At 40.5% G+C, this 15440-nt stretch overlaps 1 protein-coding gene and 1 long non-coding RNA gene across 9 annotated transcripts in view; one reads left to right on the top strand and one right to left on the bottom strand.

Annotated features, from left to right (window-relative positions):
- Window positions 1-5099, bottom strand: part of LOC102550087 (uncharacterized) — a 42288-nt gene extending 37189 nt beyond the window's left edge. Inside the window, exons 1-3 of one of the 4 annotated variants that reach the window (XR_015686575.1) lie at window positions 4870-5099; window positions 3913-3956; window positions 510-586 (exon numbers count right to left, since the gene is read on the bottom strand). This is a non-coding gene — a long non-coding RNA (uncharacterized LOC102550087). The remainder of the gene's footprint in view (window positions 1-509; window positions 587-3912; window positions 3957-4869) is intronic. The other 3 variants (XR_015686576.1, XR_015686577.1, XR_015686574.1) reach the window with 3 other exon arrangements.
- A 31-nt stretch (window positions 5100-5130) lies between these two features.
- Window positions 5131-15440, top strand: part of Skap2 (src kinase associated phosphoprotein 2) — a 150128-nt gene continuing 139818 nt past the window's right edge. For 4 of the 5 annotated variants that reach the window (XM_087655739.1, XM_087655738.1, XM_087655741.1 and 1 more), the window contains exons 1-3: window positions 5131-5344; window positions 13794-13899; window positions 14462-14487. In XM_087655739.1, coding sequence (XP_087511865.1) covers window positions 5278-5344; window positions 13794-13899; window positions 14462-14487 — 199 coding nt within the window. In that variant the 5' untranslated portion in view covers window positions 5131-5277. The remainder of the gene's footprint in view (window positions 5345-13793; window positions 13900-14461; window positions 14488-15440) is intronic. The other variant, NM_130413.1, reaches the window with a different exon arrangement.

The following is a 15440-nucleotide window of genomic DNA, read 5'->3' as shown; positions in this document are numbered from 1 at the left end:
GCTCTTCTGAGGAGCTCCAGGTAGAAAAGAACCCCCGTGCATAAGACTGAGTGAGTTCATTTTTCTTATCCAGCAATAAAATATATTTAAAAAAAAACAACTTAAAGCAGTTTGAGAGTGTACAATCTCTCACGGTAGAGAAGGCCTGGCAGCTATACCTGCTTGACACACAGGAGGCAGCTGTTATACCGTGTTGGTCAGGAAGCAGAGAGCTTGGGGAGAAGGGTTCAGGCTGGGCCTCCTCTAGAGTCCTATATCGGCCAACAAGATCCCATGTCAAAAGGCTCCGCACTTTACAAAACAGTACTACCTGTTGGGGGACCAAATGTTTAAACACACCAATTTGTGGGGATCTATTTAATATTCAATTCCTAACAGGGGTAAGCCAGTCATCTTCCAGGAAGACTAGATGTAATATGTTCCTTCACTGAAAGGAGGTCTCATTAAGACTTGGTCTTAGAGCCAGATAGAAGTAGAATAAAAGGTTAGAATTAAGTTGTTAAACTGACCTTACGACAAGGCTGGAGGTAGTGCACCACATGAGGCCTTGTGTTGGTTCCTGGTGAGGTCTGTGAGCATTGACAGTCTGGAAAGGGGTTGGGAGTTATGACTGGGTAGGAACCAACTATCTTACAGGTCCAGAACTAGAGAGAAAGTTTTCTCATCTTATTTCTAACTGGCAGAATCCTAATGACAGAACGTCCTGGAACTCAAATCCAATCCATGTAAAATTGTTTATTCTTCTTATATTAAAATGATTGGCCTAGACAGAAAAGGATCTGAGTACATGTATGTCAAATAAGAGGGACATCAAATTGAGCAGATGCATTTGCTGCCGTGCTATCTTATAAACTATACTAACAAGAGTAATAGCTATGGCGTAGGCTGGTAATGTAGCTCAGTGGTAAATCACTTGCCTGGCCAGCATAAGCTGTGACTTAGATCACTGGCACAAACAACTCAAGACATAGAAAGCAGAACCTAAAAGCTCAATCATGAGCTCTTTCTATCAGAAGTTTCTAGTTCCCATTGAGTTCAACGCCACATCTTTTAGGGTGGATACATTCATATGAGTTCCAACAAGAATGCAATATTTTATGTTTATTGCTACACAATGATAAAATCACATCCTACATAGACACTTCAAATGGAAATAAAGTTAGGAAGCAAATCTTCATTTCTAAATACCCTTTACAAGCCATTACTAGATGACTTGGAAGACAGGTTCAAAGGTTTACAAAATGGGTTAAACTTAGAACTAAATATCACCTCAATTACTTCCTTTGTCTAGCAGACTCAGCTTACAAGAGCATAAATCTGTCTTCCTTGCTTCATCTCTTGGTACTTGCCCTGGAAATGTCATCTGCTCTATTGAAAGGGCACTCATCTGTCCTGAAGAAAAACCTGTGTTGTCAAGAACTAAGGCCTTTTCCCAATGGCCAAAGAGGAACAATGGGTGCCAGCCAGAAGTTCATGGGTGAGCTATCTTCAGTCAGGTCTTCTTAGCTATGGTCAAGTCTGTGAATGACTGCCATATAGCCTCACGAGAGATGCTGAGCCATGTCACTCTGCTTGTGGATTCTTGACCATCGTAAGAGTGTAACAAAAGCTATTAACTTTTACTATGGACAAATTAAACAGCAGATTTTATGCCTAAGGATAACCTTTCTTCATAAGCCTATGAAAATTAACCAAAAATGAGAGGCAAAAAAAAAAAAAAAAGGTAAATAGTGTTTGGCCATTATCTACTTTTCTTCCAGGCACACCTAAATTCTTTTAAATATAGGCCTGTGGGCATGTCCTTGTTCAGCACTCTACATTTATTTTGAAAGCCATAAAAAGGGGGTTAATTTTAATTTTAGGGATATATTTTTTTCTTTGAAATGGAGGATCATTTTTGAGAAAAATAAATCAAGAGGAGATGTTTCTAGAGTCTAGCTTTTTTTTTTTTTGTGGAATGGTATGAAGGCCTGTCTCTTTTGGGTTGAGATTTAAAGTTTCACTTATCATCCTCCTCCTCCTCCTCCTCCTCCTCCTCCTCCTCCTCCTCCTCCTCCTCCTCCTCCTAATACGACTAAAGTATGAAAAGTACTATTTGATTTCTCTACTAATTTTTTATGAAAACAAGAGAAATAGGAACAATTTCTTTCAGTCTCTCTTTATCCATCTACAATCAATCCAGTAACTTGAACAATAAACAGTAAAAATAATGGCACATACAAAACCTTGCCTAAGTGGATCCATCATGGACCTGTGTCTGAGAATGGTTTCCTAAATAGGGAAGTGCATTTCATAAAATAGTTTGTTTTCTAGTATTGCCTTTTTGATTTGGACTCCTAGATTCTATACATTTTCAGGCAATTTTAATAGTTTCTTGTCTCTTGCTAACAAGAATGACTTGTCATAATGAACAGTGTAGACACTGTCCATTTGATCTACTCTAGAGAGCTGTCTATTTGATTCAGAGCAAATCATCTCAATTCCTTGTGGAATGAGCAGAGTACTAAATAAGACTCAAGAATAAAAATTAATGTAGTCAGTTGTATCTGAAGGCAACAAAGTACTGAAACATTTAGAGCCTCTTAACAAAAAATGTGAGAAGACAGAGAATTCGATAAGACTACAGTAAAAGGAGGGATGATTTTTCCTAACACAGACTGTCTGTGCAATAGTTTCTTTCTCATTTGGAAAAGTGGATGAGTTTGTAGTTTAATGATGGTTCTTGATTCTTTCAAGTCAGAAGAATGAAATTCACTTTTAACTCTACAAAAGAGAATTCTAATTTTCAGCACTCTTTTTTTTATAATTTATCACATTGCTCAACTGGGCAGGGACTCTGGATACCATGTGGATTAAACACACTTTGGAGGTGTCTTTTTGTTATTATGCATGTTGTACTTGTTAAGTTTTTGTTTTTGCTGTTTTGTAAGACATGGGCACCTAAATATTCCGATTTTCCCTTTTAAAAATCAATGTTTTATATCATCTCTTTGAGAATTACATAAATGTCATAGTGCATTTGAGTCTTAATTTTTAGTAGTATTATCTGAAAAATACACAGGTATTTATTCATTTGGTGCTGGGAATTGGACATGCTAAGCACATGCTCTGATGCTCTAAGCTGTCCCCCAACCCTGAAAATTTTTGATTAAATATTAATAGAACTGTTATTCTAGTTGTGGATGATACTTATTACAAATTTTACCCTGTTGAGAGTTAGGAAACAGTAGTGATATGGTTCTCAAAACCAAATCATTAGATACTGTTTTCCATTCAATTGGAATTTCTTTGGTAGGATTTTACACTCCACACCTTAGTAGCTTCTCTCTGTGATTCTAAGGCAGACTAAAGTATAAAGAACATTAGTCTAAAAAAAAGCTGGGATAGTGGTACATGCCTTTAATCTCAGCACTCATGAGGTAAAAGCGGGTGGATCTCTGTGAGTTCAAGGACACCCTGGTCTACATAGTGAGTTCTAGGACAGAGAGACTCTGTCTTGAAAACAAAACAATAAAGAAAAAGGAGAGGAGGAAGAGGAAGAGGAGGAGGAGGAAGAAGCTGGAGGGCACAAGTGTTGGCCTTTAGTCTAGGCTCCACCCCACAGTTACCTAGCAACATCCGGGTATTCTGACTCACTATAAAAGGGGCTGCTCGCCCCCCTCCTCTCTCTTTCTCCCTTCTCTTCTCCTATTGCTTCTGTTCCTTTCCCCCTCTCCATGTGCTCATGGCAGGCCTCTACTCCTCTACTCTGTCTCTACTCCCTCAACTCACCTCCCCATGCCCTAAATTGTATACCATATTCTATACTATACCTTCGTGTGGCTGGTACCTCAGGGAGGAAGGGATGCCTCAGCATGGGCCCACAGATGCACCCCCTTCCCCCACACCACATTGCACCTCCTACAAACATACCCGATTGGAGCTTTGACATACTGTTCAGAGCACAGCATTAGTACCTAGGAGAAATAATAAATGACAGTCACTCTTTCTACCAATGTGGGTAAGTGATATTCATGTCATTTTGAAATGATGTGCCCTACCAAAGGAAAGACAGGCGGGGCAACTTGGGGCGTATCATTAGCCACTTTTCCAAGCATATTTTTACTAAAAAAAACCACAGTTTACATTCAAAGTGTTTTCCCTTGTCGGTTCCTGTCTGAAGACTCTGATCAGTCTCTTTTGCGTTCTTCAGAGGCTCTGGTAGCTTCATTTTCTTTCATGACAAATATGTCTACACAGTAGGTTTTAAGAAATTGTGAGGGTTGATGGCACTTGAATGTAATTATCATTTCTACATACACACACATTTTAAAGACTAAAGGACCCAGAATTTCTTGGATTTTAAGTGTAAATGTTTAAGATCGAAAGACTCAACCTTTGCTGACTAAAATGAAGAAATAGATTTTATATTTTTACTGCTCTAAATCACTATTTGCAACTAAAAAATACTTATAGTGGGCAGGGGTACAGTTGGCTTACTGGTACATTTCAGCACATTTCTGGTGCCTGACCCTAAAAGGATGATATCTAGAACTTCTTCCGTCAGAGCAAGAGAAATCATTCACATGAAGAATAAGTAGGAAAGTTATGTTCGCACCAATCAGAACGCTCTGCCATTTTAGGAGCGTTTAGGACACTCAGGAAGGACTGGCGGAAAATGGGACTTCGTTAGCTTCATCCAGTGGGACAAAGAAAGCCATGCTAGTTGGAGCTTTGTGGTGGAAACTTTTTGGTGGGTTACCAGACAAAGGGTTTAAACCTTAGTGGGAACGACCACTATTTAGATGGCCCGTTAACGGGAAAGTGCGTAAGCCTTGTAGAGACGTAATTTTCCAGAATCCAGGAGAAAGAGAGGTGTGGCTGAGGTACCAGTAACGAAAATGGCGCGTACGAGCTTCAAGACCCGGTCAGGTGACATAGCTCCAATTCGCTCCCTTCCTTCTGAGGCCTCGCCTCCTGCTCGCTTCCGTGTATAGGCGTGGCCTATCTGGAAGAGTGTGGGCGTGGCCTACCCGGAGGCGCTTTCTTTGGACACTCAGATAGCAAGGCCTACGCAAGCGCAGTCAGCCTTTAAGGCCGGTCTCCCCGCCCCTTCACCCATAGCCCCGCCCCATTCTCCCGGGCGGGGCGGGGCGGGGCAGGGCCCGGCGTCCAGCGACCGCTGCCTGGACAGCCAGTGACTTCCTTGTTGTGGGTCTCGGCCAGGTCGTGTCCCGAGTCGTAGCCCCGCGGTGCTTACTCGGACCGCTTTTGCAAGTCTAGGTCCAAGCTACTACCATGCCCAACCCCGGCAGTACCTCCTCTCCCGGCTCAATCCCTGAGGAAATTAGGAACCTGTTGGCAGGTAAAGAGCGGGAAGGGGGCGGTGACACTGGGGGCGGGGGCGCGGGGACGGCGAGCCGGCAGGGACAGAAGCGCTTAGCCTTCACCCTGTACGGGCGGTGGGGGTGGGCCATGTAGGGGGACTAGGGTGCGGAGACTAGAAGGGAGTGGGCGTGTATGCTGAAATGTGCTGACCCTCCCTGGAGAGCGGACAGTTATGCGTTTCATGAAGACAAGAATGTGAGGGCGGGAGATGTACAGCAAATGTTGATGAATGCTTGTATGGGAACTGCAAAGGTAGATGTCCAAGTACTAGTTTCTGGGTGGCCCGGCCAGTAAGAATGCAGGTGCCTGCAAAGACTGCAGGGCCGCAAGTGTTGGGAGTTAGGAGGCGAAAAGATACTATTCACCCCATTTTCCTGAACAGTCAAGTCAAACATGTTTATAGTTTTGAAAAGTGCCCGATTTTCAAATGGCCACTATTTCTTCAGCCTCAGTAACTATTAAAAGTGAAAAAGGAAGGATGTGTTAAAAGTCCTACTTCCTGTGTCATGTGATCAAGGAACTTCATCTTTGCACCCTCATCTTCCTCTTTTTGGTTTTACATTCCCATTTATAGGGACTTTCAGGAGTTTAAATGTGGTTCCTCAGTTCCTCAGTTAGGTCAGTAATGTTTGGAGGTATGCATTTCCACTAAGCAACAAGGAAAGCTGGGTAGAATAGATCTGCACAAAGTAGGAAATACATCTTTTTAGAGTATCCCAAGTCTCACCTATCCTGATGGTCTTGGATACCACCATATACTTTGTCTTGTAGATGCTAACATTTGGAAACGGCATAATTTTAGTTATTTTAACAGAATTAAAAAGTTTCTCCTTCATGCCTGGGCTGTCAACTGAGTATTTTAATCGTTAAAAACAATGTTACCTAAAAGTGCACTTGAATTAGTAAGTTATGGTTGCAACAGTGTGAGACCAAGTATCATAGAATACCTTGTTAAACTCGGGTTGTTTGCGTCATGGCTGGATGGAGACTGGTGTTTGTATGAACATGATGCAGGGTGAGGGTGTGCTATGTCACTCTGAGAAATGCTTCTTGTCATTAATGGATATCACTAAGAGAAGCGATGAAAGAACTGTAGATGCTGATTGAGAGCTTAGAGGAGCACCAGTTTAGTCACGATTACAGTTAACATTTTTCTGGGGAGGGAAGGGACAATGCAGGAATTGCATGTTTAGAAAAGTATCTTAATAATTTGACCAGAAAAATGTTTTGTTCCAGAAATGTCATAATTTTCAGGTTGTTCTAGGTCCATATTTGTAATTAAAAAATATAATATCCCGGTTTAACTTGTAAAGCTTGACAACTCCTTTAATAGGCAAGCTATATCATATTGGCCAACAGTCATACTTCCAACATCGTATGATATGTGACTACAAGACCCATCACTCTCTGACTCTCCCAGATTACAGATTTCTTTTAGCTCTCTTGTATCATGTAAAGAGCTCAGAATTACACATTTACCTGCTAATTCTAACTTTCTGTATATTTCTGCCACCTTTTAAGTTAGAGAGTGAGCTAGCATAATCTTTGAAATTATCTTTTTATAAAATACACGAGGGATTAAAACAAATATCCAAACAATAAATGTTTGCAGATTACAAGTTTGCCTTACATTTTATTCTCAGGAGATGTTTTTAGGTCATGGATGTGACATACAGTAAAGGAATTAAACAAGTGAGCTAGTCTTCATGGCTTAAAACAACTTTAAAGTTTTCAAAGAAAGTTAAGACTTTCTATGTAATTAACATCCTTAGATGCTCTCAGTAGTCATTTGTCCCTTGAATCTTACTGGGAAGCAGGATGACAGGACAAATCCATCACTCAGGTGTTCTTGGGGGGGAGTACACAATGCAATTTAGAATTGTAAAATTATAGCGAAGTGCTTTGCATTGATTTGGATTTTAGAGGTATTGCTGGCATAGCTCTATGATATATAGATATAAAGATAGTGCATTCTTTTTTAAGTTGAAGAAGAGAGATTGATCCTGGTAGCTGTAAGCAGTCAAGGCTTTTAAAATGTGCGGTGCAGTGTGAATTAGCTAGAAAGCAACTGTTATAGGAGTTTAAAGACAAAGAAGACATCTCCCTTTATGTTTCCTACGCTCATCTTCTAAGTACATCATCAGATGTCACACAAGTGTTTGCTGAGATGGATGCTCAAACTCACTCTTTTATCATCATGGTTTTTCTTTATCCTCCTTTTGCTTTTTGATTACAGTAACTTTAGACTACCATTCTAATATTTGTCCTCTTTTCATGCCTTTCCTTAAAAAAAAAAAACCACTATGTGGAAATGCAAAAATAAAGTTCCCGCTCTTAACTCTCAATTAGTAATATCCTTGAAAAAAATGACAGTATAATAGTTTGAACAGTTAAATTTTTTTTATAGAATCAATACACTAAAAATTGAATGCCTTTTTTTTAAAAATAGGAAATGGTAAATCATTCTTTTTAGTACAGTTTATATAAAATTTTGTTGAATCAACCTTTGACACCCCTGCCCCCAAACAATGAAAGAACAGGTTTATTCTGGATAATTCAAACCAAAGGATAGCCCCAAGCCTTGGCCATTTAATCTTACCCTATACCCAAATATTTTGACTAGGACTAATAGCAAGAATGGTCTTGATTTATGTGAGCTCTCTTCTGGCAGGCAAGAAGGTGAACAGTGCTGGGAGTGCTGCCCGCAGCTCTCATTTCTTTAATCACCCTTTAAGTATGGGGTTGTTAGTAGTTTGCAATCAGATATTTGGACTCATTCTCATCCACTCATATCATGACAACAGATTTTAAAAGGAAAGTGTTACCTTCCTAAAAATTAGAAAATAAAACCACTGTTAGAAGAAAACGACTGTCAGTGCACTGAAAAATTAAAACCAAACCAAACAAACCATAAGAAAGTGACTATATGGTTTCAGCAAGGTGACCTTGAGATCTCTTCAGATGGCAGTTTTGACTAGAAATATTGCCTTTTCCCCCTTTTGGGGATTTCCAGAACATTTTTTTAACACCTTCACACATTATAATGGACAATACTGTTAGGGGCACTGAGAAAGAATGAACTTCAGTTGAGACTGAGGTAGGGTTGTTTCAATGCCATGCAGTGTGGCTAGCTTCTCGACTTCCCAATTCCCATTTACAATTTGGTCAACATTTTAGTTTTCTTTTCCTTATAAGAATTATTTATGGTATATCTCGTGTTCCATAGCCTCCTTGTGGAGCCCCTGGCTGAGTCTGCAAAGGGAAGAGTGCCACCTACTGAGTCACCAATAGCCACCTTCTTCTTAGTACCTGGATTAGCCAACAGAGCAAGGACAAGCCATCTCATTTTGGCAGCAGCAACTAATGAGGAGAAAGTTGATAAGAGAAGTGGATCTGAAAGTGAAATCAGCCTAGGCACCTCTAAGATCCTTCCTTCTCCAAACACAGATATGAGTTTGCAGACCAAGGGACCAGACGTTTATAGAGATTTTGTCTGGGTCAAATAGTATCTGTAAGTGAAGAGTTAGCATTAGGGAAATTACTTATCTATTTACTTAAGAGTGAAGTCTTAATCAGCATTAGTTTCTTTCAAAACATCTAAATGTACTAAAAATGAGCTTTCCACGTGTATTTATCTCTGCTGATACTTGCCTTGAAGTCCTTGTAGAAAAGAAGGTAAGGACACCAGAGGAGGGAAAGCCTCTGGTGATTCGAAACACAGTTCAGTCGTTGCTCATAAATTGAGCATTAAGTGTCATGTATGGGTGATAAAAGTGGCACAGGGTAGGTTTTATATCCTCATTATTTATTTAGTTTGTCTTTTTCAATTAAAGCCACGTCTGTCCTTTCCGTCCCACTGAGTTTACATTTCTCTTCCACTCACTTTCTGAACACATTACATTAGATGCTACCCACGGTGGGTGTCTAGTGTAAATCTCAGGCCAGTGTGGTACTCACTGTGGCTCCTTTGAAAGTGTGTGGTGAAAAGACTTTGATTAGATAAACCAAAAGAGGGTGAAAGACAACCAGCCTTATCTTTCAACAGCCCCACTTTTTATCATAATAAACCACTGAGCTTGTATCGCCACTTCTGAGAATTTTGTAGCCTATTGGATTATAAAACTCAGATTTGCTTCACCCCGTGCACTTGGTGATCTGTGCTTCTTCATGTCTCTGTCCATGATGAAAAAGTCCCCAGTTCAGCAGTAACATGGGAAAGTGCAAGGTAATCCAGGAGAAGGCATTGGCTAGAACAATCAATAATTTTTCAATTAGCCAGTTTCCAACTTTGGGTAGTTTGCTCCATTGATCTGCATGTGCCCAGCTGAATTGATTTTTATATTTTCCTCAGTAGCTGCTTGGTCAGACCATTTACTGTTTTAATAGAAAGTGTGATTCTGTTCTGATGGCAGCTGAAAGTGTAGGCTTTAAGTTAACACATTAAGTTGGGGTGACAGCTCAACGAACAAAGTAAAATCTGGTTCCCACCATAAGGTAGGGAGACATGTGGAATTAAGTAGTAAAGCTATTAGGGGCGGGAGGGCAGGATTGGATTTTACAGTTATTTTATTGATGTGGGACTCAGCAAATGGTGACTCACCCCAGTTCTTGCTTTTTCCTTTATACAGATTCAGGCCAGCCCAGAGATGGTGTGTGTGTACTAGGTAGAGAGAAGAGGGAGGTTACCTTGTTCTCGATCTCCAGCCTGCAGGTCTTATTCTAGGCTGTTCCATAGTGGGCGTTTGTGAGGATGAGTGCTAAATTCTCATTGCCTGGTAGAGGAGTTTATCATTGAAAGACTTTTGTTCTTGTACCTTTTTACTATTGGATCACCATAGAAGTTGGTAAAATAAAAAAAAAAGAAAAGAAAAGAAGAAAGTATGTGTGTGTGTGTGTGTGTGTGTGTGTGTGTGTGTGTGTGTGTGTGTGTGTATTTTGCCTGACCTCACTCAGTCTAGAGGAAGTCGGAGTGGCAGTTTTTTCTAGGGGTTCGTATGTACCAAGAAGAAGAAAAGAAAAAGGAGACTGGAAGCACCATTCGGTGGGTGGGGTGTTGAAGCGCTCACTTCTCAGGGGTCCGTTGTCTGCTGAGTGCTTCTCTGATGTCACTGCATAAGGATTGCTGATCCAGAACAGGTCTTCTTTTAATTTTGTTTTCAGACCTTAACATTTATGGACAAAGCAGTTGTAAATCTGCTCTTTCAGCTGCCTTGCCCCAGATTTTTACAGCTGTTCCCACTGGAGTGCTTTCTTTTGACAAAGTTAAGGTGTAACAGGAGCAAAAATGACCACCATGCTTACTTTCGCTGAGATAACTTTTCCTGTGTTGCTAACTTGAGTTGAGGCCCTTGGAACTGGAGGTGACTCTGCTGTTAGATGCAGGCTGGGTTGACCTGCCTTTGAGGCCGATGGATACCATCATTCTGTTGCGTTGGTAGCACCCTCTTCCAGGCCTTATTGGCAGAAACCCAGTAGCCGCCTCCCACCCCTCAATCCCGCTTTTCGGTGGCTGGCGCCCGTGGGTAAAATAAAACCTCCTTCGAAGGAAAAGGGAGTCTCAGTCCCCGGGCTCAGGGGCCAGTCTGCACAGGCTGACCTTTTCATGTAGTCAAATTACCACGTTCCCCGGAATTACAGAAAGGAGTCAGTGAAATCTACATATGAACAGGAGGACACGACCTCTAAAGGAAGGTAAAAAAGGGCCGATCGGCTTGCTAGCTCACGGCGGCAGGCTATTTCACCATTTGCAGGGCTATTTAGAGCACAATAAAAAGCTTCAAATCTCTTTTCCAACCAGCCAGAGGAGCACTTGATTTACCCAAGAGTTTTATTGCTGCCTTTTGAAATATTACTCTGGCTTTGAGGTACAAAGCCGCAGATCCAGCTCCATTTGTCTAGCGTGGCTGTCCCAAGCTCAGCTGCACTCTGTGCCCAGCTCTCAGTTCCCAGCTACGTGGACAAGAGCCCGAGGTTTAAGGCTGGCTGGGTTTCGGCTGGTTTCTGGGGGGCAAGGCAGGGGCACCCCAGTACAGCCTGGTCCTTGATCCCTGTTCTAGGGCTGGCAAGAGCGCCGGACTTAGAGAGAAAAGTCGGCAAGCCGCGCTGTACCGCTATTGCTGCCAGGTCAGACTGGCGTATTCCTTCCGTTAGATCTGACACTGTGTATTTTAAGAAGCACCCTAGACTTCAAAAGTTTAAATACCAACCGAGTCTGTGGGCAACCAACAAACCTCATTATTACAGCTCTTCCCAGCTAAAGTTCTCGTTTAACACCACCCCACAACAAAGCAGTTTGTTCTCTGTATGCTTTTGGAGATTTATTGAAAAAGCCAGTGTTTGGAAAATCCTCCGAATTGCTTTTAAGGCTTTTTCTAGGAAAAACCTTGGGAATAAATATATTAAAAATATCATTTTAAAAGTATAGATGTTTTTTATACCTAGTCCTCCCCTTGAAAAATTCGGATTTTTCCTACAGTCTTTCAACAAATATTTTCTCAAAAGAGAGGAATGAGTTCCCATTTTCAAGACACATTAGATAGGCTTTTAGGAAACAGCAAGTAGAGAATGCAGCGTTTTTGTGGTTGTTTTCTGAGTTTTTATAAAACTGAAATGACCTTTTAAAGAAATAAGTCTTGGGCAGTAATTCGTTCTGTTATTGCTTCCAGAGATAGAAAATAGATCCTGTTTGTTTAAACTGGGATTGCATAATGAAAATGTAAAATAGGCAATTAAATACTCGTGCAAGAGGGAATTAAAGGCAAACATTGAATGAAAATAACATTAAGCAGACTGTTCACCAGTCTATGTGGCTGTGAGTCTTGCAAGTATAGGGTGGGGAGGGGAGGGCTAGCAGCAGTAACCTGCTACTTCTTCATCTACTTAAAAAAAGTTACTGTATGAATGCTAGGGAAGCCAATGATCTCTTTCTGCTGCAGTCGGCTTGTCCAAAGGTGGCCTGCCCTGCCCCTGCCCTGCCCCTGCCCTGCTCCTGTGGGTGGAAGCTGCTTCTCCAAGTTCTACTCTTCTGAACCCACTTGAGGACTGTCCCAGGCCACTGACCTCTGCCTCTTTTCTCCTAATTTTAGGGGCCACAGAAGGAAAGAGGAGCGAGGGCATTTTGCTTTCATTTCGTTTGATACTTAATTTTAACACACATTTGCTGTTAAGAGATTGTTTCATGCTTTAATCTTATTTTTCCCCTTGTATTGACTTAGCAAAAATATAGGCATTTATTATGACTCTATAACAGCTTTCTCCATGTTCCTCATTGGAGCAAAATATTTTCCGTAATCAAGACTTGAAAATTGACTGTGTTCTAGTCTATACAGTAGGGTTAAAATGGTTAAATATAAATACAACTGAGATCACTGCGCTTCTCATTACGTATGTGTAATATTGTGCTTTGATCTTTTTATCAATGTAAGTTAGGAGACAAAGTAGTTAGACAAAAAGAAAGTAAGACACACATCTTTCTGGTGTGAAATGTGGGTGACTTGTTTAAAATTTTAATGTAATTCTCTAAGAGATCTTTTAAAGTGAGCCATGGAATTCTGAAAATAAAATATGTGTAAGAGATCTAATACTTTATGAACAGTAATGATGGGTATCTAGGAATCAAACAAGCAAGGACTTCTTCAGACTTTACCGGAGAGGAATCAGCCAACACAGCATTTAGGAGTTTACTAAAATTTCCGGAGAGACTATGGGGGATGATATATAAAGCCACAGAAATCTGTTTCTTAGACACTATATCTTTAAATAATAGAAGAACCCATTTGTTCACTTCTTTCTTTACCTAGTATTCCAAGTAGCTAAAAGCCAGGTGGGAAGCAAAAGACAGCTGGTTGTCTTTTGACTTGAGGGTAGCCAGCGTGGGGGGTGGGGCAGAGAGCAAGGAGGAGGGTATGATTTGAGAATCTTGGCTAAAAAAAATGGGGGGATTTATTTTTTCTTTAAGCACTAGATATTATATGTTCCCAAAAATAGATTATACCAGGAAAAGCAAAGTGTTGTCCGAGGCGCTAGCTTATCTTTCTAAAATATCGTGACTTGTTCTTAGGCAACTTAAAAAATAATTTTAAAACAGTAATGGCACATGCATAAAAGATTTGCTCTTGCTTTATAGAGGAGAATTTGTTTTATGGGGCACCATAGTTTATTAAAACTTGTGTATTTCTTCCCAGTTAATGATGCCAAGCATTGCTATTACATCAGTGTAATGCACAGATTTTATTAGCTAAGTGGGAGCCAATTGTCCAGCTTAGTCTGGACTGCACTTCAGCGTCTGGGCTATGGGCGGATAAGGAGCTGCCACAGATGGCACAGACAGGGACACTGAGTGTGGAACCCATCTCTGACCGATCTGTCTCCACACAGAAACCGTTCTCTGCTATCATTTGTATACTGTTTTCTATTTCACGTTTTAGATGTTGAAACATTTGTGGCAGACACACTGAAAGGGGAAAATTTATCCAAGAAAGCCAAGGAAAAGAGAGACTCTCTCATTAAGAAGATAAAAGATGTAAAGTCTGTGTAAGTCACTTGCCTTTTATCACTAATTTCTTACTCGGAAATAACTCTGTAATTAATGTTTATTATGGAGTTAAATTTTATGTTCTGGTTTATTAATGTTAAATATTTTTAAAGGACAGAATATATTTCCACAATAATAGTTTCAAATGCAGACATTCTTTTTGTTGATAGTTATATATTTTTTCTAAGTATGCTAGCAAAATGCTAAGCGTTTATTCTGAGCATCTGAGGACATATTTGGAAATTTTAATATCCATGTGGAAAATACCTCAGACCTTGAAAAAGAAAATCTTTTAAACTGTTACCACATTAAATAAATAAATATAGATATGAAAGATATATTCTACTATTAGGTCTTTTTAAAAATTCTCTTTTTCCATATTTAAATGTATGTATTATGGATTCCTAAGCCTTTAGGAATTGCCATTTTAGGACAGAAAATATTTTTTTCTCTAGATGTATAGTTGTAATACAGATTTTAGATTTGAAATATTGCTACTAATTCGATCTTGCCTTGATTTTTCAACCACATTTAAATGTTTTGTTTTCTTTATTTTTGCAGCTATCCTCAGGAATTTCAAGACAAAGGTAAATTTCAAATCTCAAATAATTTTCTTTGGTGGAGAGCTTCAATATGGTAGGCTTAGCATTCTGAAATTTTATAGTTGGAGCCAAAATTTTAATTTCTGTGCCGTGTTTAGACCCTCAAGACGAGAGTGCTAGCTCCCCCTGCTGAGAGAAATACTGGGAAGCAGATCTAGAATCCTGTGTGGCCTAGACTTAGGTCCTCTTTTTGTTAGTGGCAGACAGTACAGGCATGCTCTGGCAGCTCCACCAGAGAGCTTAGACATCTCTGGCTGAGCTGTCACCTCTTGCCATCTCACACTGCAGAGATTGTTTTACGGGATGCAGGTGCTTCGTGGTTTTGTAGCTCTAGAGATGGAACACAGGATTCCCACGTGCTAAGCAAGACAGTACCACTGAGCTCTGTGTCCCCAGCCCTAGGTCATGATCTTAAAGGATGAGTACAAATAGTTGCGGATTTTATTTGACAGCATGAATAACATGTTTTTAAATGCTGATCTTTAATTTGGTTCTTTTGATTTGAATAATGTATTTTAGAAGTTTTTAGAGATGGGCATTTGGCTTCATTGTTTTTGAGATATGTGGTAGTGTGGTGAGCTGTTTTCCTTTACGCTTGAGAGGCTGGCGCTCAGCACCAGAGGTTCCAGGTACTTCATAGTTTCAGTTCTTCGAGAGGCCCTGCATACTGCCGTGATTTCCAAGATGCTAACTCATGACCTTTAGATTGAGAATGTTAGTATGATGACTGCTAATCTGTGGAACCAGTTTCTATGTCTTAGCAAGAAAGCAGGGTGGCACCTGCTAACCGGGTCCTAACATTCCTTCCTGTTTGAGCTGTCTGCCAGTGACAGGACAGCCACAGCTTTAGGACACCAAGTCCTTAGCCCCACACACCCTCAGTTTTAAGGCAGTCGCAGTTTCTTTCACAGTTGCTTGTCAGGATCAGTGTGATCCAA

Source organism: Rattus norvegicus, chromosome 4 (assembly GCF_021556685.1).
Source record: "Rattus norvegicus strain SHRSP/BbbUtx chromosome 4, alternate assembly SHRSP_T2T, whole genome shotgun sequence".
NCBI lineage: Eukaryota > Metazoa > Chordata > Mammalia > Rodentia > Muridae > Rattus > Rattus norvegicus.
Note: the sequence above shows the minus strand (reverse complement) of the source record. Positions and strands in the feature narration are given on the sequence as shown.